General features: G+C 33.8%; 1 protein-coding gene across 2 annotated transcripts in view; it reads right to left on the bottom strand.

Annotated features, from left to right (window-relative positions):
* Nucleotides 1-4,460: 4,460 nt before the first annotated feature.
* Nucleotides 4,461-21,437, bottom strand: part of LOC106716002 (neurogenic protein big brain) — a 59,616-nt gene continuing 42,639 nt past the window's right edge. Inside the window, exons 3-6 of one of the 2 annotated variants that reach the window (XM_045682305.1) lie at nucleotides 10,342-10,540; nucleotides 6,898-7,268; nucleotides 5,092-5,282; nucleotides 4,461-4,847 (exon numbers count right to left, since the gene is read on the bottom strand). In XM_045682305.1, the coding sequence (XP_045538261.1) occupies nucleotides 4,618-4,847; nucleotides 5,092-5,282; nucleotides 6,898-7,268; nucleotides 10,342-10,540 (991 nt within the window). In that variant the 3' untranslated portion in view covers nucleotides 4,461-4,617. The remainder of the gene's footprint in view (nucleotides 4,848-5,091; nucleotides 5,283-6,897; nucleotides 7,269-10,341; nucleotides 10,541-21,437) is intronic. The other variant, XM_014509417.2, reaches the window with a different exon arrangement.

Genomic DNA, 21,437 nt, shown 5'->3' with positions numbered 1-21,437 from the left:
CGTAAAAAAAGCCCTAATTTAAATATACTAGAAAAAACCGTGAAATTACTAAATCAAAATATAAAACTAGAAGAAATCAATAAACGGAACCCTAAACGCCGCCGTATAATTAAATATTACGTAGCAATCGTACAATTAAAAAATTATCATAAACGACCTGATTAAAACCCTACCTAATTGTACGACGTAATATATTGTAATATTCCGTTGTATTCCGTTATATTCCGGGCGAGAAGGACGCTACAATATTTCGCCAAGCAATGTAAATACGTACCCGAAAAACACGTAACCCGAATATAACCACGCGGTTATAACCTACGTGTTAACCGAACCACGCTCTGCTACCATCGAATTGTGCCGTACACGACGGGTTCGGGTCCCGCGGCACAACCTGCCTTAGACTACGTATCACAAGGCCTGGCGTAAATAATGTAAATATATGAAGTGGCACTCACCTACTCGATGCCCCGTTCACCGCCTGCAGGTGCCTGGTCACTCTGTCGGTGTCAGTCGAGTCAAGTAAGTCACTGTCATACAGTCTAAAGGCGCCAGCAATGCTGCACTCCTGATGCACCCGATGCACCGCTTCCCGTAAGCGCCCTATAGACGCGTCCTTTACCGAACCGAACGCGGAACCGTAAACTTAGCGACCCTGTACGCTAAATATAAGACACGTCCGATGAACTATCCAACTGCCGACCACTTCTTATGCTGACTCGATGCGCTCTGTCGACTCACTCCTTCCCCGCACAAGCCCCCCGCAGGCCCCGCGCCCGTCCGTAGCGGAGAGGGATTTTCAACTACCCGCTTGTGCGGGAGAATAAAAATGAGTCGACCTACCTTCTCTAACAATTAAAACCGCCAAATTCAAAAGTAGCGAACTACAGTGCAACTGTACCGAACACACAGTTATGATCAAATTAAAAAAGACAAACTTAATGGCGGCTCCTGATAAACTGCCAGGTACCATCTATCCAACGAAAGGAGTTACATCTCTTAAAAAGTTATAACAGTTTACGTCGGATGTTTGTCCCTGTTCTAACAGCGTTACGTGCAAAATTAAAAGCCGTCATAAAAATGTGGATTGCACTATACCAAATATGAAAATAATAAACCAAATAAAAATAACAATTATGATTTAATTATAAGAAAAAAAAACATCAGTGAACATAAATATGAAAATATATTTATAATATTACGATGTTAATTTTTGTGTAAGGCAAAGCCAGATTGATAGCTTGATGGGTGTGATTTTGTGTTTAATATTTCACTTAAATGTAAGACAATATGAAATGTTCATGATTTTTGATATCCAGTTTCACTGCCGCAGTGTTTTTTTTTTTCTAAAACGGTCTAAATATGGTTCTTAGTTTATATGATAGCATTTGAATGTTTTGTATGCAATAATTTTTAGTCAATCCGTAAGTATTGGATTGTCTCTTATGTACGAACGTGCTTTAGCTTCGTAATAGATAATATTGTTTATGGTAATTTAAAATTAGCATAATATTCCAAATATTAAAAGCATTTTAAATATCTGACATGTTTTATTTTATGCTCCCTGTTAAAAGTTTAGTTAAGGATTTTTTTGTAGTATTCCAGACAGTTGGTTAGAATCGTATAGAGGTCTTTAGTGCCTACAGATTATGGGTACGAAACATTTGCGAGAAAATATTCGTAACATCATAGACAAAATTTGTATTAGGTAGGGCGTAAAGTACAACGACTAATATCATACAAATGCAAATGACATATTTTGTCGATGACGTTACGAAAACGGATTTAGAAAATATTCGTGTTAGACCCTCTGATGTATCAATGTCACGACCTCTTCTCTTCCTGTATCTTTAAGATGGATATACCATTTGATTGGAATCAAAATACGTATAGTCTGTAGGAAGATTTATTCAAAATTATATACAAATAATGTTTCTTTAAATCCGTTATTTGATGACTCCTACGAATAAGGGCCAATGTGCAAATTGACAACTTTACAGGATAGGGTCTAGTTTCAACCATATATGAAAATAGGTCGCATTGGGCCAAATGTTATTTTTTGCTAAAGTAAAAACTTTAGCAAAAAATAACATTTACACCTATATTTTGTTTAGTGCATGTTGTTAACAAAACTAAGAGGTAACTTTTAACACAAAAAAGTAAAAATCATCAATTTGTTACTTTCGCCCTTGTACGTAAGAGCCATCTTAATAATGAAACAAGTTTATATCTTATTGTATTATATTTACAAAATAATTGCCTTTATTTTTTTTTTGTAACACTGGTTTAAACAGATAAGACATGTAGAATTTCCATAGTATTTTTTACTAATTCGTTGTGCATTAGTTAGATAACTTTTGGATTCACTTTATAAACAGTTAAAATTACTAAAAGAGGAACACTAAATTAAATCTGACCAAACAGATGTTATAAGTAAATATAGAATTATATTATACATTTGTCTTGTTGATAAAAAACTAAATTATTAACGTACAAGTATGAATGTTATTTATTTGTCTCTGACTTAATATTTATACTTAGGATCTTAATAATCAAATGTAGTCTTTTAATCATAACCTAGTTTTGTTATTTATTTTTTTAGATATATGGCACAATAACTTGAGTCAAGAAGCGACTGTTTAGAAACACTAGAATTTTCTTTTTTAATAATATTTTTGGTATTTATAGTTATACTAGCTTTCGCCCGCGACTCCGTCCGCGTGGAATTAAAAAAAATTAAGTAGCCTATGTGTTCTTTCAGACTATGTTATACACCTATTCCAAATTTTTATAGATATCTGTTCAGCCATTCTGGAGATACCAAACAAACATCCATCCATCTAAACATTCGACTTTATAATATTAGTATAATAACCGTCAGTTTTCACTGCAGGAATGCTTATACATATATATGTTATTACGCATGTATGTAATATTGTGTTTTGTACGCGTGTTTCGTAAGTGGAAACTCAACAGAAGAAGTTCCAATCGAAGAACTTTTATTGGAATTTAGTTCATTTAAAATTAAGTGAAAAGTACCTACGAACAGAAAAATATTTACAACAGTATCAATTTTTTTTATAGAAATTCTATTATATAAAATCTACCATTTACAAGTTATCAAACAGTATTTTATAATTTTTTTTTATTAAATCTTATAAGGGCCGCCATACACAGACTGCATCGAACAGAAAGAAACAACTTTAAGGGCCACTGTCCACGGCGGCGTAGCTTCATAGACGCGTATTCGTCATTATACGCTTGGTGTACGCTTGCTTGCAGCTTACATACAAAACAATGTAACTCTGTCGATGGAGCGGCAGCGTCGCGCTCGCGTCGCTGCACGCAAGCTTCATGACGCCTGCCGTACTGCCTGTCGTACGCCTGGGCGTACAAGGAGTGAACGCACGTGATTTTTATTGTAAAAAATGGCGGGAACGGCTGCCAAATTTGTTCAGATCATAGAAAAATATCCGTGTTTGTATAACACTAATCTTGCTGAATATGCTAGAAAAGATTTAACTGAAAAGGCTTGCAGTGAGGTAGCGAAAGAAATCTACAGTTGATATTTCTTTCTATATTGGATGGGTCTAATAAAATCGTCTTTTTCGTCGACTTCAAATGTAGAGATAAGCCAAAATAACGTCTTCGTCGTCCGTCTGCACTCTCACAAATGATTGACAATGTACGCTTGCAATACGCTTCGTGGATAGAGATCAGTACGCTGGGCTGCATAAGCTGCACGGCATATTTTGAAGCGTCTATGCAGCTACGCCTCCGTGGACAGTGGGCCTAAGTCAGCCACTATGGCTGAAGTTGTCGCCGCTAAAAAATGCAATTGTCGTAACGTAATCGTAACAATCCGTGTACGCCGGCCCTTAGTATACTTGAAGATATTTTAACAACCTTCTATAATTCAATATATTTTACAATTTCAATAAGATTTTAACATTATACAACATGAATTTTTAGGAAGCAACAATTTGATCAATATGTTTTTAATTAATATAATTACAATGTTACTTTTACCTAAATTATCTATATCTATCACTTATCGGAAATTAAAAAATAAAAATCTAATCCACATTGGTTCTATGGCGTCTATTGACACAATAAGAAATCAAAATTCCCATTGAGCCGGTTGTTCAGTAGGCAGATAGGCCCAACGGGTGAAACCCATAATTAACTTTTATATCAGAATTATTTCATATTTATAGTATATATTAATAGTTCAAATTCAATTATACACTAGCACTTTGGCATATATTAAATTAGTAGGTTATTTATATGTCTTATCTTCATCTTATAGTAAGATTGATGTTACTCATTTACTGGATAACATTTTATTTATAAAGTAAATTATATGTTACAATTTAATTTGCAACAGTTTAATTAATATATCAGTAATTTCCACATGTAAGATATAAGCAAAGGTTTGTTACAATAAAGTTTATGAGTCAACATTTTCTAGTTTACAGGCGTTTTGCTGTACATCAAAAATAACACTCACGAGTAGTATTAGCAGTACACATACACACTTTATCACGAATTAAACTCGCGCGATTAAGAAATCGTTCAAACGTCAAAGAGCAGCGCAATATTGTGCTGCGAGGCGCGTCGCTAGTAATGTTCGGGTGGATGCGGTCCGCGGAACGCGCGAGCTTGTGTGGCGTGTCCGTGCGCGTGCGCGTGCGCCGCGTGGTTAGCGTGGTTTGCATGCGCGGCGTGCGTGCCGTGTGTGAGTGTGCCGTGCGTCGCGTAGCTGCCGTACGCACTATCCTCGGATGACAGAGGCCCGCGTCGCGCTCCCGAGCTGTACACTGATTCGCGACGTTCTTGTCCTGATGCACCTGTAATTGGTAAACTTAATGTTCAAAGCAAGAAAACGGTAAATTTACAATAAGTTTGGTTTTCTTGACCAGCGTCTGTGAACAATACAGCGGCTGAAGGGGACAACAAATTTGTCTTTAGGGCAATGAAAAGATAAACCTTACGACGAACTAAACAAGGGCTTCTTAAGACAAGTGGTGGTAACGTTAAAATGTTTGTATTACCAAGCTCTATGTGTGGAAGGCACTATGTGTGGTAACGCACCTGCGGGTCCTGGGCGAATGCCGTTTGGCGCGGTGCCGTAGGCGGGGTCGCGCTGTGCGTTGTGTGCGTTCTGGTTGAGAGCAAGAGCATGCGCGGCCGGCCGCAGCAGCAACGACTGCGCCGCTGCCAACGCCCCGCCCCCTGCGCCAACCCCTGCCGCGCTGCTACCCTTGCTGTACACCGATTGTGACCTAACAACAAAACAAAAAACAACTTAAACGATGTATAAAGCAAGAACTCGGACAATTGCACTATAAATTACTAGTCATATTTCCTCAGTTAGAAAGTTGCATTTTGAACCCGAATATCCCAAAGGAAAGTTAATTTTTACTTACCTGTACCACATTTGAATGTGAAATTGAATATTTATGCATTTTATACTCTTAAATCATTCTGATATAATTTAGCAATCAAGTATCAAAGCTTTGTTAAATTATGTTTTAATACTCTGGTATGTAACTATATAAAATGGCACTCGGCATACTTGAGGAGCCGAATAAAGTATGGTTTAATTAAGCCTTAGTTTTTCTCCGGCGTTGTTTAATCAATGCCGGATCGTGTGAGGCACGCGTGTGCCGCCTTAATTGGACCCTCCTGCCCATTCCTCCCGGCTCCTCAACCCCCATTCTTACTCATATGCGCCGACTCGCTTTGCTATTTGGACCTCGTTAACTTAATCAACTCTTGTTGACAATATCTTAATTTACTATGAATTCTTGTTTGATAGGAGTTTTAATTTTATAACTGCACTTTTATAATTATATAAGCAAGACTGCTTTAGACATTTAATTATCGTCGCAATTTTGGATTATATTTTGAACTAGTGTAGTAATAAATAATAAATCTCAGGTGACAAACATGGTCGAAAACTATAGTTTTTAATATAACTATTATGGTAAAAATTTTAAAACGTTAAATTTTAACTTTAATTACTTGCAATTTAAATAACAAATTGAACACATTCGGCTCATAGCTTGTATATTGTTGTTTGCACTGTTTAAAATATTTTCCATTCGTGGATAACTTTATTTACAGATTCCTGAGTACAACTTATTTATACGAATGTCTGGTTTTTTTACGGAGTCAAAATACGAATATCGATTTGGAGATACTTTTATAGTTAGTATATTTTAGATGAAAAAATCTTCTACTTTCTACTTTATTCTATTGCCTTCCATCTTTAGATTGTACACGGAGTCTCGAATTCGCATCGTAATGAGATAAGGCTAACCTTATTAAATTTGCGAAAGCTCTTTTGCTTATTCAGCTGATGTTTGAGATTCGTAACATTGGTGGAATTTGTACGTGGAAGCTTATCTCAACGGATTTCGAATGTATAAAGTAAATCGTGGTCAAATACTGTTGACCTACACTTTCATAAAATGTTATAATATTACTATACGCATATTGATACGCATATGTTAACCTGTCTTTTGTTTATTAGCCGTTAGCCAGAGCACAGGTAAAGGTGGTTAAATACCTTTTTATTCCAATTTTACTAAATAATTTCGTAAAGATAATTTAGAGAAGATATCCACTTTTCGCTGAGCTCATATTACCCATACCTAAATTTACCCTACATGCCCGGTTTCTGAAAATTTACATTCAACTAGCAATCCTATGTCAAATACATATCGCTATGTGAAAAAAAAAATCATTAGTGCACATAAACACACGTTCCAAAAATCTGTATTAAACGACGATTAAAGTTGCTTTCAGAAACTGGCCCTTAGGTGTAGAGACTAGGAGCTACTCTAAATGTCTATTGACTACGCGAACTACAAGAGCCACAACACCAATAGTTACGTGAGACATGTTGATCCGTCGGCTGACCTGTGCAGCGCGTGGCGCGCGGGCGGCGGCGAGCGGCAGTACAGCGACTTGCTGCCAGAGTACAGGGGCTCCGTGTTGTCTGGTCGTGGGGCCGTCGCAGAGCAGTACGAGGGCGCGTGTCGGTAGTGATGCGTCGGGAATGCCGGCTTGTCTAATTCGTCCAGGTCCCTCGGCGAAGAGGCGCGGGAGTTAGTGTTGGCACGGGGCCGTCGCGTGCCCCACTCGTGCAGCAGCGCGCAGGCCACACCGCCGCCCAGACCGCCTACCCAGCACACCCAGTGGCTCTCCCATCGGGATAGTACGAAGGATGGGCCGAGCGATCGAGCCGGGTTCAGTGAAGGCATCTGAAATAAAAAAGTAGTGTATAAATTCTAATGACTAGCCATTTTAAACTATGTATTTTCACTTATACAACGTACGTATATTATTTTTATGTCGTAGTTTATTTCTGTGTTCGATGTCACAATCGACAGGCGATTTTACCTGCTCACTGAACAGCGCCGACGCCGATTGTTCCAAAGTAAACTATTCAAAAGCTGTCTGATCGAACAATGCTGCTATCAGCCTGCTATACCTGCAGAATGCATACTATCTACTCTCTCAGACCAATCGCGTCTTTATACACATGAGCACAAGGACTACAATTAATGGCATATGCTTCGAGCAATTTTTACCTTTTATATAGCAACGGAAACGAGTGAGCGATTCAAAAAAAATGTCTCCATTCAAAGGGCTCCGTGCAATTACTCGGTACGAAGACGTAACAAATGCAGACTACCTGCGGGCGCTGCGTGTGCCCTACAATCTTATACAATGAATGTTTTGTCCGTCTGTTACGTTTCTACTTTTGATTTATTGATAGCGACAGTTTTTGCAGTTCACAGGTAAATCATTGGTTAATGTAATGAATCGAATCGCAGTAAGAATAATAGAACTGCGCAAACTAGATGACATAAATCTATTTTCAGTTCTGCAATTATAACAGATTTGTTTTACACCAAATCTATCAATGCAGTTGCTTTTTTTATTAAGTAATCATCCACAAGTACTTGTATGCTTTACTTAGTGTCAATTTATGCTCAAAATAATCATCTCGTGTTTCAAAGTACAATAGTCAAAATGGAACTTGTTACGCTTGATGATTTTGTCTTGGATCCTGCCAACACGAGTTGAAATGCTGAGTCTTGACGCAGAATAGCTCTTAAGGAATGCCGTGAGGCATGAGATGGCATGAAATAAATTCCTTTCCATTGGAGAGGCGTAATATCTGGTAATTAAGACGCGGACAAAGAGTTATTGTTGATGTTGAAACGTTTTGCAACAGAGACGACGCGGACTCAAGCTCTATTGAGGTGTAATTAATTTTGAAATACGACTTTTTCGGTCTTAATTATCACAATTTTGAGAAAGAATAAGTGAAAGTAAATTATTTATGTGTCTGTCATTCATATTATGGACGAGTTTGATAAAAAATTGCTTGCTGAATTATTAGTCAGTTACTTTATAACAAATTTAATTAAAAAAATTTGTTACGTAAAGTTCAGTTACGTACAGATAGCATACATGTTACATTTTTATATGATGGAAATCCAATATTAAAATATACCCGCACAACTGTACGCTCAATAAATAAATATAAAGCATGTTACGTAAGAAAAAGGAATCTTTGTACATTCGGGCGATTTTTTTTTACACCGCACTCTCTTCGACAGATGGACAGATGAAGCGAAAAAAACCTCGGATCCAGCATCTGCCGGCAGAGGCCGATACAATACGCAGGTAGGCGAGACGAGTATCATTTAGGGTTGCCAAATTTAATATATCCACTAATTTCAATGACCCTTGACTTGAAACAACGTCGTCCACTCTTGATCATTTTTCGCATTATTGCCAAACCGTAGCCCGAATATGCACCATGCAAACCAGAAAAGTTGGCCAAACAAGGAGTTCCCTCGTTGACCATGTTCTATTGCGACAGACAGAACGAAGTGGCAGCCCTAGCCTAATCCTCGATGAATCGGCGAAGGATCGCCATACAATATTCACTATAATACTCACTATATATTCGCTACTTATGATTCAAGCAATGCCCGATATTTTTACGGCTTAAAAAATAGTTGTGTACGTAACGTGTGTTGCGGACTGCTTACTTGATTATTCTAGAAATTTTTTAGTTTCTTTATTACGATATTTCTCTGTAACTGCTACTTGAAAAAAAAAAATTGTGATAATTTAGGTTTAGGTTTAAAGATCTTTATTTCTCATAAAAAACACAATGTTTCACTTACAATGAGAAAAATAAAAAAAGAAGTAAATGCATACAGGCTTGCGGGTTAATACGTAATATAGATACACAATACAGGATTAATATAAAACAAAATAAACCTTAACACAACTATAGAAGAGCATTTAAATTGACAGGAATGTCAAACTTATTTATGTAGATAATATTGAGGAAAGATTATTACAGTTCGGCGATGATATACGATTTAAGTTTATTTTTGAAAACATTAATACTGTTACAATTCTTTACTTATTCGACGAGTAAGTGAACAGTAAGTAAGTAAATAAATAATTACTTTGGCTGGTGTATCATAAAATTAACAGAATGGAATCAGAGTTTATTTATTTAGGTGTCTTTAGCTACTATGGTCAATGCCTAAGTATTGTAAAGGATATTGTAATCAGTATGCCAGGACCGATTAGACTCAACAGAAACTCGTAAAACAAGCCAGTCCGACTGGGTACAATTTATTGAGGGCGTACCCACATAAAGATCGGCTGTTAGACCCAATAAATGTTACTGATTCGATCTCATCTAATGAATAATTCCGAGTTTTAATCAAATTAAAACGTATTAAGTTCTTAGTTATAAAGATTTTGTAAAACTATTATGAGTGGTGATCTTATTTAAGTAAATTTTGAAAACACTAAAACCTCGAAGTTACAATCTAAAATGTAATTAATGTCTCCACGACACTTCAAGTGAACAAAGGAAATTGAAGAAAGAAAGAACTTGAAATAGTCTACTGACAATTTACCATGTAATTCGAAAACAATTTTAAGATAGTTAATTTCTAACATTTTTCATTTAATTTTTATTTAACAGAGATTTATGAATACATTGTAATTAATTCTACGAATATTCAGAGAATTCTCCGAGCTTGATATTGTAATTTCTGGAGAGATTTATGAACAGTAATTTTATTTTAAAAGTAGAAATTATGAATTTGTACATCGAAATAAACTTTAACATACAATTTTATTTAAATTAACTCTTATTTTCGATTCAGGGCTCACATGATTTGTTTTTTTGGAGTCAGTTATTGTACTGTATGCTGAAATCATTAGTAGGGTAAGGACACAATTTATTAGCACCTAGCCAGTTCCCACTTGTAAAACTATGTATAGACTTACAGAGACGAAGCTTGCAGCGCAGTATGCAGCGCCGAGGAGTGCAGGTGCAGCGCCCGTCCAGCGACGCTCCATGCAGGCGAAATGCGCGGCTGCTACCAGCCCCGAGAGCAGCAGCTCGGCACCCAGCCGCTCCCACGCCGCCGCCCCGCCGCCCGGCAGCGCCGCGGCTAGACTGCCCGCGTAGCCTGGCACGCTAACACTGCACACAATTAGTTATTAATTACTTGATTTGTATTGTCGATATTGTAAAACGAAAACATATTGATATACCATATAATATATTGAAGAAAACTGACATAACTCTATATTTTGAAACCGATTTTTGATAATGGATACCACACATGTATTGGTTACAAACAAAGAAACATCAGATAAAACAAAGATAAAGGACTTTGATGTTAAGTGACTCGTAGTACAGAGAAAGAGTTAAGGAAAAGAAGAAGAATATAAGGATGCTAGAAAGGAGGTTCTATATGGTCTTCATGCAATGAAGTAACATAGACATATAAATTTTGCTAAGTTAACAGGTCACTTTAATATTTAGGCTGCGAGATAAATAGACATAATATTTGTCTGTACTATTATACTCCTTCACAACAATGAGAAATAAATCACTGAGCCATGCGGGTTTTGTTTTGTTATCGCTTCTTACCATGCCAACTGCCAGAAACTAAATGATAGCGGTGACTTTAGTTTACGTAATCTTAGAATAAGCTTTATTTTACTATTGTTTTTTCCTTAAATTTTACTGTTGTTATGTTACTTTTATCCAAGCTTTTATCTCAATAATTTAGAAAACAGAAAGACATTGATTCTGACGCTGTTTGTAAAATACTGAAATCCTTATTACGTATTTGGATAAAGTTCTAGTTTAATTATCCTTTTCGTTATTGTACTTGTAAGGTTCATGAAAGGTTATATTTTTGTAGAACATAATTTGCATAATAGACTTTTCTGCCTGTCCGAGTTTTACGACATCATTTTATCTACTAATTCGTGCCATCCTAATGAAAGGCTTCTTATCTTAGGATAAGCTCTAGGCTTATCTCATTGATGTAGTATGCGGGTCAAACTTTGTTATGTATAAAATAATAGCTTTTACCCGCGACTCCGTCCGCGCGGAACAAAAAATAGAAAACGTAAAAAAGTTTCCTGGTTCTAAGCTACCTGCCCACCAATTTTCAGTCCAATCAGTTCGACCGATCTTGTGTTATAAATAGTGTAACTAACACGACTTTCTTTTATATATATAAGATAGATATTGAAGATATTTTCATGTGTTTTTACTCTGCACTGTAACGTTGAGATCCAGTAATATTCTTAAATAAGACATTATTTGTTACGTAAATATTTAGTTAGAACAGTTCATTATTTACTTATACGGTATATCGTTCGTATTCCTCGGAGACGAGCAAAATTCAGAATAATAAAAGTACTAAGTGGGTCGACTTGTTTGAATCCCGGAGAGCGCTTCGCATTGGTTACTAAAAAAAGCGAATTTACAATTTCCTATAACAGAAAATTTTACATTATGTTCTAAAAAAAAACAGAAAATGTAGATCTTCGCATTTTCCACGGAACATCTTATTTTACATGAATATCAAGACCAAGTATAAACAATAAAGATGCGTAAACAGACACAGGTTACATTTTTGTTATTTATCTAATTATCTTGAAGATGGATGGATGGATAGATGTTTGTTTGAAGGTATCTCCGGAACGGCTCAATCTTAATGAAATTCGGCATAGATGAAGAGCATAGTCTGGAGGAACACATACACGTGCTTACTACGTGTTTTTTTTAACTCCGCGCGGACAGAGTCGCAATCGACGGCTTGTACTACAATAAAGCAACAAAAGTCCGATGGCGTAAAAATTTTTGTGCATTTGCATTCGTTCCATTTTTAACATTTTTAACATTTTTAACATTCGTTTTATTTTTGTCTAAAATATATGTAGCACATACTAAATTTATGACTAGCCACGATTGACAGGAATTTTAGTGTTACAAAATATTACGTTGCGACAAAAAAACAGCAGCCTTCGACTTCTAAAATTTTACAGCAGACCTGTTAATAATTCTCTAAGAATATCACAATATCATTCGTCGACAGACAGTTAAACCAAGAGAGATATAAAAGATTTGTTTTTTCCCCTCTAATAAGTCTCTTAAGTGTGTTTACCATTATGCAAAGCTCAAATTTCTAATAGACATACTCGTATCTTGTAAGGCACCGGTGTTGTGGTCACTTGGCACAACTCCCTGCAGTAAATCGAACTCCACAAACTATAAACTACAGAACATGGCAACACTGCAAATAACTAATCAGAAAGAGATAACAATAGTTGATTGCCTATTTTCTTTACTCTGATAAGAAATATAATATTTTCAAAGGACATTTATTTCAGACCCATTTAGTAGTAATTAATTAATAAAATGTTAAAACAATTCAGTAATTTTTTTTTATTTTCAATCAGGCCCATCTACGATTTCAAAATTTAATATATTCTGCAAAGTTGAGTTTGACACCTCTGTTCTATACTAAGTGGGATGTAAATTAAATTCTATGACTTTATTTATATATTGCGGGGGTAAACATCTGTCGTTTGTGTCAGTGACCTAAGAAACGCTAACAATTATGATGTTCAGTTCAAAAGGGGTGCTCTTAACGAGGCTTAATCAATGTCATGGAATTTAATAAATCAACCTCGTATCTTGGCAAAGCTTTTGAACATTTTGCTTAGAATACGCATACTTATATATACAAATACAAAATCTTGGGTTTTATAATAAATTGAATCTGTTCTATTCTTAACTTCTAATATTATAACATTAATTTTACTTTCTAGAATTCTAAAATGTATTTTAAAAAAACAAATAACTTTTGCAGTTAAGTAAAACAATTAAATTCTTTTTAAGAGAAGTAATTACTAATTTAAATTTCATTTTATTTCGTGCCATTACGGTGCCTGTTTATCTTGGCGCTGCGTACTACATTTTGTTAACTTAATAAGTTGAAGTTACAAACAGTTTCTTTGTTTTGTTTAACTTCCCGGTACGTTAAAACAATTTAGCTTCTTCTTAATTTCACGTAGTATGGATAAAATTTCATGAATAACATGATTTGGAATTTCCTTTTTTATATTCCATTTAAAATAAATATGCTATAATCTTGAATGTATCTGGCTTAAAAGATTTTGTTTTTAATTCAATTTTAATTAATTCTTGCCTTTAAATCGGTCATCCCTTGTCTTGATGAACAAAGAACATGACAGTGATGTATTGTCCTTCTTCCCTTCCGATTTTGGTTCGTGGAAGTTCTTCCCAGTGCGTAGATGCCCTTGTACACAAATGAAGTGCCCTCTTATCGCACACGTGTACAAGTTGTCAGCGATCGGAATTGTTACGTCATCGCGTGAGCATATCGCATTTAATAAAAAATCACTGCTTTTAATGAAGTGCCCACTATTTTATCGTAAAACATCAAATATTTTGAGATATAAATTATTTAAAGTACTACTATTAAAACTTCATTTTAAAGAACAATCTTAAAGTTAAAGTTTACGATAATTATTTGACAATCGTTACTATTACCTACTACGTTAAATAAAAAAGATTGTTTTCCGTTCAATAGCAATCGAACGAATTTATAAGTCTACAATTTTTATATCTAGTTCTATGTCATAGAGTTTTATAGAGCTACGGTGCTACGAAAGCTACGATTGTTATTTATTGTTTTAGAATATTTTCAACAATTCACAAAGATACATAGAACAAATATTTTGGACCATTAATTAGGGTATATTACGGAGAGCGTTTCAATCGAACACTACCTGAGTTAAAAATTTATTATAAAAACTTATTTTTTATTTTTCACATTTATTTTTTTCTAAATTGTAACTAGGATACTATCAATAAGTATCAGAGGTTCTCTCATGCAAAAAACCTAGTCAGTCTATGTCTCCTAATATGTGTTTAATGGAAAAAACGATCGAACAGTTCCTTCCCCCGCTACCTCCTGCTCCCACATTGATAGACTGTTTTATCTTTTTTATTTTCTTCGTACTTGTGACTAATGAAACATGAAATTGAAACTGGAATATTTCATTGAATAATTTGCTATTATTTCTCTTTCTTTAAGTGAAGCTTTAAAGATGGAAAAAGGTATGTACTGACTTTGTTTCATTGATTGAATTTCGAATTTGAAAAAAATTGCAATTTATAATAATTTTATTACTAAACTAGCTGTTGCCCGCGACTTCATCTGCAAGGTATTAAAATAAATTTAATACGTGTTCTTGTTCTACTTGTTCTACGTGTTCTTCTAGACCATGTTCTACATCTGTGCCAAATTTCATCAAGATTCGTTGAGCCGTTCTGGAGATACCTTCTAACACACTTCCATCCATCTAAACTTTCGCATTTATAATATTAGTAAGATTAATGACATTGCATGTATTAGAAACCTTACCTTACCTGTGAATTTTGACTAGCGAGTAGAACAAGATGTTGCTTCTTTCTTCTAGAATGAGAGGGATAGCAACATGTTTTTATATCTGTCTCAGCAGTAAAATAGCCAGTGCTAAGTTACTCTTATTATACAGATAACTTTATATTTTATCTGGTTATTGTTCATTAAAAGCGGGATGCGGGTCACCACGCGGCTGAAGCGAGTCGCATTCAATTAAAGAACCCCGCTATTATGACGTTGATGACAATGCTTTCGTTTTGTTTCTCGACCAAGTTATATAGGTAACCTTATTTTTAAAGTAATTGTACATTATTAAGTGTTTTTAATTACAAAAGTCTTATGACAGTTTCTAATATACTGTGGAATAAGTACTGTTGCGGACCTTTTTGCTATTTTGATAGCTTATGTAGTTTTCTATTATTGACAATCACATTTACATATATATATTTTTTTGTTTTCTTGACGTTTGGCTGTCGATTACCCTTGTTCTTTCTATTTCTTAATTATTTGTTATTTATTTAAATATAGTCATTTGCAGAGTTATTGGTTTGTTCATTTCATTTTGTTCATTTCAAGTACTACATGCACTCCTTTGGAAAATGTAATCAACAACATTTAATTTAATATTAATTATGGCAACATTAAGTCAATTGTGGAACTCATTTTTAACCTATCAACACTTTCCAACTCTCCGTACACTTTTTTTCCAATACAGCTTTGGTACGTTCTGTTATTGTTTTATTTTTTCATCCTTTATTTATTATATTTGATATCTATACATTCCAACCCTTAAACCCATTGTTACCAAATAGTCGACTCATTTATTCTCTTAATACTATTTGTTGCGTTATTTTGCCTTAATCAAAATATCTTAATAAAGAAGCGAATGTATAAGGTGTGGAAGTAGAACGGTGGATAATTCCTTTTCCATAAGTTGAAGCTATTCTTTACCGAAACTCGTCGTTATCCTGGTAGTTGCAGTTGTTGTAGTCGAAGCAGTCAGTGTACACTAATGCAAGTAACTATAACGAGACAATGGTACTAATATGTCGCATTTAAGTAGTACCTAATCAAAGTAAGTGTTTCAAATTCAGATTCTTTGTCTTATTTTTTACAGTTTAATATGTTGTTAGCTTGGTATTTAGTTTTATGTTAATACAATATTTAAAAAATCAAAAGGTGTGACTAGTTACTGTAAAATATCTTCGGAAAACAATACCCCGTCCCGCACCGAAGCGAGGAGCGAATAAAACAAAAATGCTCTAAGTTCAAACGCTCGTAAAAATATCCATAGCGTCCATAAATCGCTACTTTTCTCTCATAATAGAAAATGCCCGAGCTGAAGGAGAAATATTAAATATACTTTATCGTAACTCTCTTTGTCTTTCAATGCGCTTCAATTTTTTCGAAGACCCCTTGATTCTATGCAAATTCTTCTAATAAAATCTCAATAAATAAAGGGATACCCACATCAATTGTTACATTATCTCAATCGCTGGTATTGGTTTCTTAAAAGTAAATAGGTAATTTAGTATAATTTAACCATTTTAATATTGGTAAAGTAGCCTATATTGCAGGTCTAACTAAGGTTATAATATAATATTTCAGCTGGTAGATATGTCGGGAAAAAAACTGCCATACTCAAAGTCAGAAGGCGTCTACTAAGAGATTTTGAATTATAAAATTACACTAAGCGCGTATTTGTTACTATTAAATATTCCCATTTAACATTCGTTACGCTTAGTAGATATTTATGAATGTTTGTTTGTGAAATGTTTTGTAAACGCTACGTATACAGTTTGCACCTGCGTACGATACAATCTAAGCGAGCTCATTAGATAAACAAATTCTAACATCGCCTCTAATACTCTTTGTTAACAGATTACTGCCCCGTTGCTGGAACCAATGGAATAATTTATCTGAACGTGTATTCGTACATATTCGGATTACTTTATACCACAAATGCTCTTTTTTACAGATCAACAAATTTGGTGCAAAAAAGCGATGTTCATTCCTGATAAGAGTAAAGTGCAGTTTTTAAAGATATCGTCTAAATCAAGCATTCATTGGTTTTTTACCATTAACAACTGAAGATACTAAACGTATTCTATTACGTATTATTATATATTTTTAAACCTTATCTTTCTTAACCTCTAAAAGTATGTATTTAATAAAATAAAAGTGTACAATGATATAATTTTTAAGTTACGTGTAATGTAAGTACTAAATATCTTCTCAAAAATGCAAGGAATTAATGTCAACAGTTTGACAAGGGTTGAACGAAATATAATTTCATTTTAGCTACTTGTCTTTTTGTACTTACAATTCTCTCTTTATTCGAAAGATACTTGTAATGTTTTGTTTTTGGAAATTTGTATGAATTCAACCTAAAAAAAAATTATAATAGAGAGTAATTTTTTGTTTAAGTATTTTTTTTATGTAATTACTAGCTGTCACCCGCGACCTTGTTCGCTCGGAATAAAAAAAAACTTAATTAGTAGTCTATGTGCCATTTTTCCAAAATATATGTATTATGTCAAATTTCATCGAGATCCGTTCAGCCGCTCTTGAGATACCTTCAAACAAACATCCATCCATCCATCCATCCAAACAAATTAGTATAGTATGAAGTATGATCATTAAACAATTTATTAATATAATTTTAGACATGATATATCCTCTCGATATACTTAAATACTAAATAATTCCGCGTAATAAATGCCAAGTGTCATTGGCTGTCCATAGACAAATTCGTTCGTTTATTGTCTGTGGATGATTATGCATAATTTATGCGCGTTAGGGTCAAGTGGGTTCGGGACGCGGACATTTTGGGGCGCATCTTTTATGCGTGTTTTATCAATGGTCAGTAAATTGGTGAACATTGACACCTTATGTCGTGACTGGCTTAGTTTTTTTAATAGTCCGAAAGCGGAGCGGGGGTGAGAACAATAATCCTATTAGTACGCGCCTTTTTATGGAGCATTATTTTTGAAAAATATATTTGTGTATATTTGGTGAAAATATTCACACAAAAATACTATAATTTCATCAATAAAAATCTGTTTATTTCATTTTGCGAATTTACTGTCTTTAATTTGGATTATAACCTATTTAATGTAAATTATTTGTCAATAGCCGTCTAGTATTCAATAAAAAATATATTTTTTTGTGTTTCATTTAATGTGAAAATTAAAATAACCCAATTTAAAATAAAAAAACACGATGATTATGGACGACGGAACAAAGGCCTCTTTTTTCAGTATATTAATCATTTGATATTATCTCTAAGCTAACTGTTGAGAAAAGTTAGAAGCGCGATAAAACTTTCTTGCGCCATTCCCAACAACTTGCTATACCGACATAGCTGTAAAATTATATCGACGTCTTACAAATTAGGCATTATTTGAAGTTTTCTACACTTGATACTGGCTGTTTGCGCATTGTGAATAGCATGTTCCAACGGTTCGCCTAGTGAGGTTATTTTCATTAAAAAAAAACGTAATGCATGGAACGTGTTTAATAATAAAAAAGAAATTTTCATGAAAGAAAATACACAATTGCGTCGTATAAATTTTAATAATCTTCAAAGGATATTCGAAATACAAATTTTCATTAAACAACTACACTTTTAACATAATTTTTAATATTCCAAAATAACAGTATAAATAACAATATATAATGAAATATTTCGGTGATAAATACTGACAACAAATTGTAATATGAACTTCGTGGTTTGAATTACAACAGAGAACCAGCCTTGAAAGTTATTGAACGAAAAAGAAAAACAAATTGACGAGTATGAGATGATAAAATAAATAATTTATGACTCAATTCAGTCGAGAGTTTATATAATCTTACTTAGTTTACTTTTCCAAATTGTTAGAAATCTGTCACATCAACATGTACCACAATATCTATAATGTTTTACTTGTGAGAATATGTTTATAAATTATTAAACAGTTTTTACGTAAGTTTTAAATTTAGATATTCCATTTATTTTAGTTAAGAGTATCAAGACTTTTATCATGTTTTTTTCGTATTTGTGCTTTTCGCTATTATGAATTTTTTAGTCTAAAAATATTAACACGGTTAAATGTTTAATAAAATTAAGCATGTTCGTTACAAAAATATACAAAACAAACTTTTATATAGTAGGAATAGATACAAAATATAAATTTTACACGGAATATTAAAATTTATAGCCAAAATTGAATTAACAAAATGAAATAAATCCCATTAAATCGACCCCCATTTGATACAAGTGAACAATTACATTTAATTTACGGCGCCATGTTTAAAGTGGTCCAATATGGCGGCTCCCCGCTGCAGCCCGCCACAGACAATGTTTTATACCGCAGATAATCTACCGCGACATTTGTTAAAAAACACATTCAAGTGGATATCAAAATCCCTTTCTAAATTTCAATTGTATTAAAGTACCATTTGGATTCCGGGGTAGGCCCAAAGTATTGAACTATCAACTTTAATGCTTTTGTAATAGAATTGAATAAGGTTTAGGAGAGAAATAATGCAAAACGATCCTTGAAATGGAGCCCGCCTATGTTGTTACGGTGATAATGTGAAAGGAATTAGGATGTGAAATTTTTTTATTGATAAAAATTTACTAAACACGTTGATGATGAAGATTTTATACTATATTTAAACATTTTCAACGGAAAAAAACACTTGAAAATTAAACAAACAGACCAAAAGAAAATGTCACTGTGATATATACGTAGTACTATACTTTATCATTATTGCTGTACTGTTACAAGTAAAATCTTTAATCAGAACAATGAAATTGCAACCCTTCATATGAAGATGTCAAATATTTTTTGACATTAATACCATTTTTGCAAACCGCGTGCGGCGAAATAACAGCGGGTGGCGGGCGCGAACTTGTTGCCCTTTGCCCTTTGTTTAATAAAAGATAGAGTAAACAAAAGTGTTTTAACCCGTCGTTAACCCTTTTCGGCACATGTCCTCTTAACATAATACTCATAAATAATATCAATGATTGTTATTTCATGACAATCCGCATAATAAAATAGATTTTAAGCTTTATGTCTTTATATTAAGGTACAAAATTATTTATTCTTTTGTTATTTTTTTTATAGAAATGTGCGTACTTTGGGTTTGGGCGTTTATTGTGGTTGATATGTGTTTTATTGCGAATGTCTGTGTGCGCATTAGCTGGGTAGTTGGGCGCGGATGTTGGTCGCATATGGTGCTATTTGCGTACTGTATGATTTAGTGGCCGGGATCGAAAATTGCTAGCTATTGTTCAGAAATCTCGCATAGGCGTAATTTATTGATGCACATTTTTTTACGTAGAAGTGAGTGAAAAATTAAAAAATAAACACAAATTAGATCACATTATTTAAACAAATTTAAAGAAATGTAGAAAGTAGACAAAGGAATTCATTTGTTTCTGTTAATTTTATTTAAATTTCGCCACAAGATATTATTTACAGGATAGAAGTTTTGTCCTAAAATTTATTATAAGAAAAATAAAGATTAAACTAAACAGAAATGTACTGTCTGTAACAAAATTAATTCCCAAAACGTACATCATATTTCTAAAAAATATCTAGATATTTCTAAACCAACTGTGTATTTGAAATTTAAAAAATGAAAAGTTTCAGCAACAAGCCAACACATAAAACTGTATAACAAATAGAAATAAAATTTATTCACAATCCTCTGGACTGTACTTTATCATTTCATCCACTTTGAATTAAAATCACATTTAGATACGAGTACATTGTACGTTTAATTTCGAATAACTCTTGAACGTGCGCTATTGCATTTGTACATGTACTCTATTATCCCCAGGCTACACGGCTAACGTGTGTGTATAAATTGAAAACACCAGCACGGCAGCGAAAATGCTTTATTCTTTTTTAAAATCACTTTTAATAAAACTACATACATCTTTCCATTAAAATTCCATTAATTTGCCATCATCCTTTGCAATATTAAGTTTGTGCCTTTTATGTATTTTATATTTTTTTGTTCTGTATTTCAAATTTTTCCATTCCTACATATATCTCGTTGTTAATAATTCGACTTCCCGCGTTATTTTCTTTTTGTCATCTATATTTTTCCTTAACTAAAAAGGCAAAGGTTTTGGTGGCCAGTAAGCCACCTCTTTGACAGAGCAGAAACTCCATGTTTACCAAAGAATACACTTCACTCAACACCCGGTTTGCCAGTAGTTTATGTATTTAAAGTTACAACCGTAATGTAAAACCTAACTTATGTAGCCCGCATTATATTTAACCTTTGTTGTAATTTATGTACAAAGCTATTTCCAGTAAGTGATTTAATACTTGTTTACTTATGTAAATTGTTGCATTAAAGGTAAGAAAACATTTGTATTTTGCTATTGTAATAACCATAGGTGGGCACAGTTAATCAAAAACTTAACTTCGTTAATCGTTAATTCGTTAAATAAAAATTTAACTTCGTTAACCGTTAAAGCGTTTAATTTAGGAAAATTTAACGCAAGTTAAAGTTAACAGTTAAAGTTAATTTTTGTTTATATTACGAGTATAAGGCGCAAGCGGGAAATGGCCATACGAATAATCTCCGAATCGTATCGACCGATTTTGTCGAGACTTT

This window comes from Papilio machaon, chromosome 2 (assembly GCF_912999745.1).
Source record: "Papilio machaon chromosome 2, ilPapMach1.1, whole genome shotgun sequence".
Classification (NCBI taxonomy): Eukaryota; Metazoa; Arthropoda; class Insecta; order Lepidoptera; family Papilionidae; genus Papilio; species Papilio machaon.
This window is presented reverse-complemented; position numbering and strand designations above follow the sequence as displayed.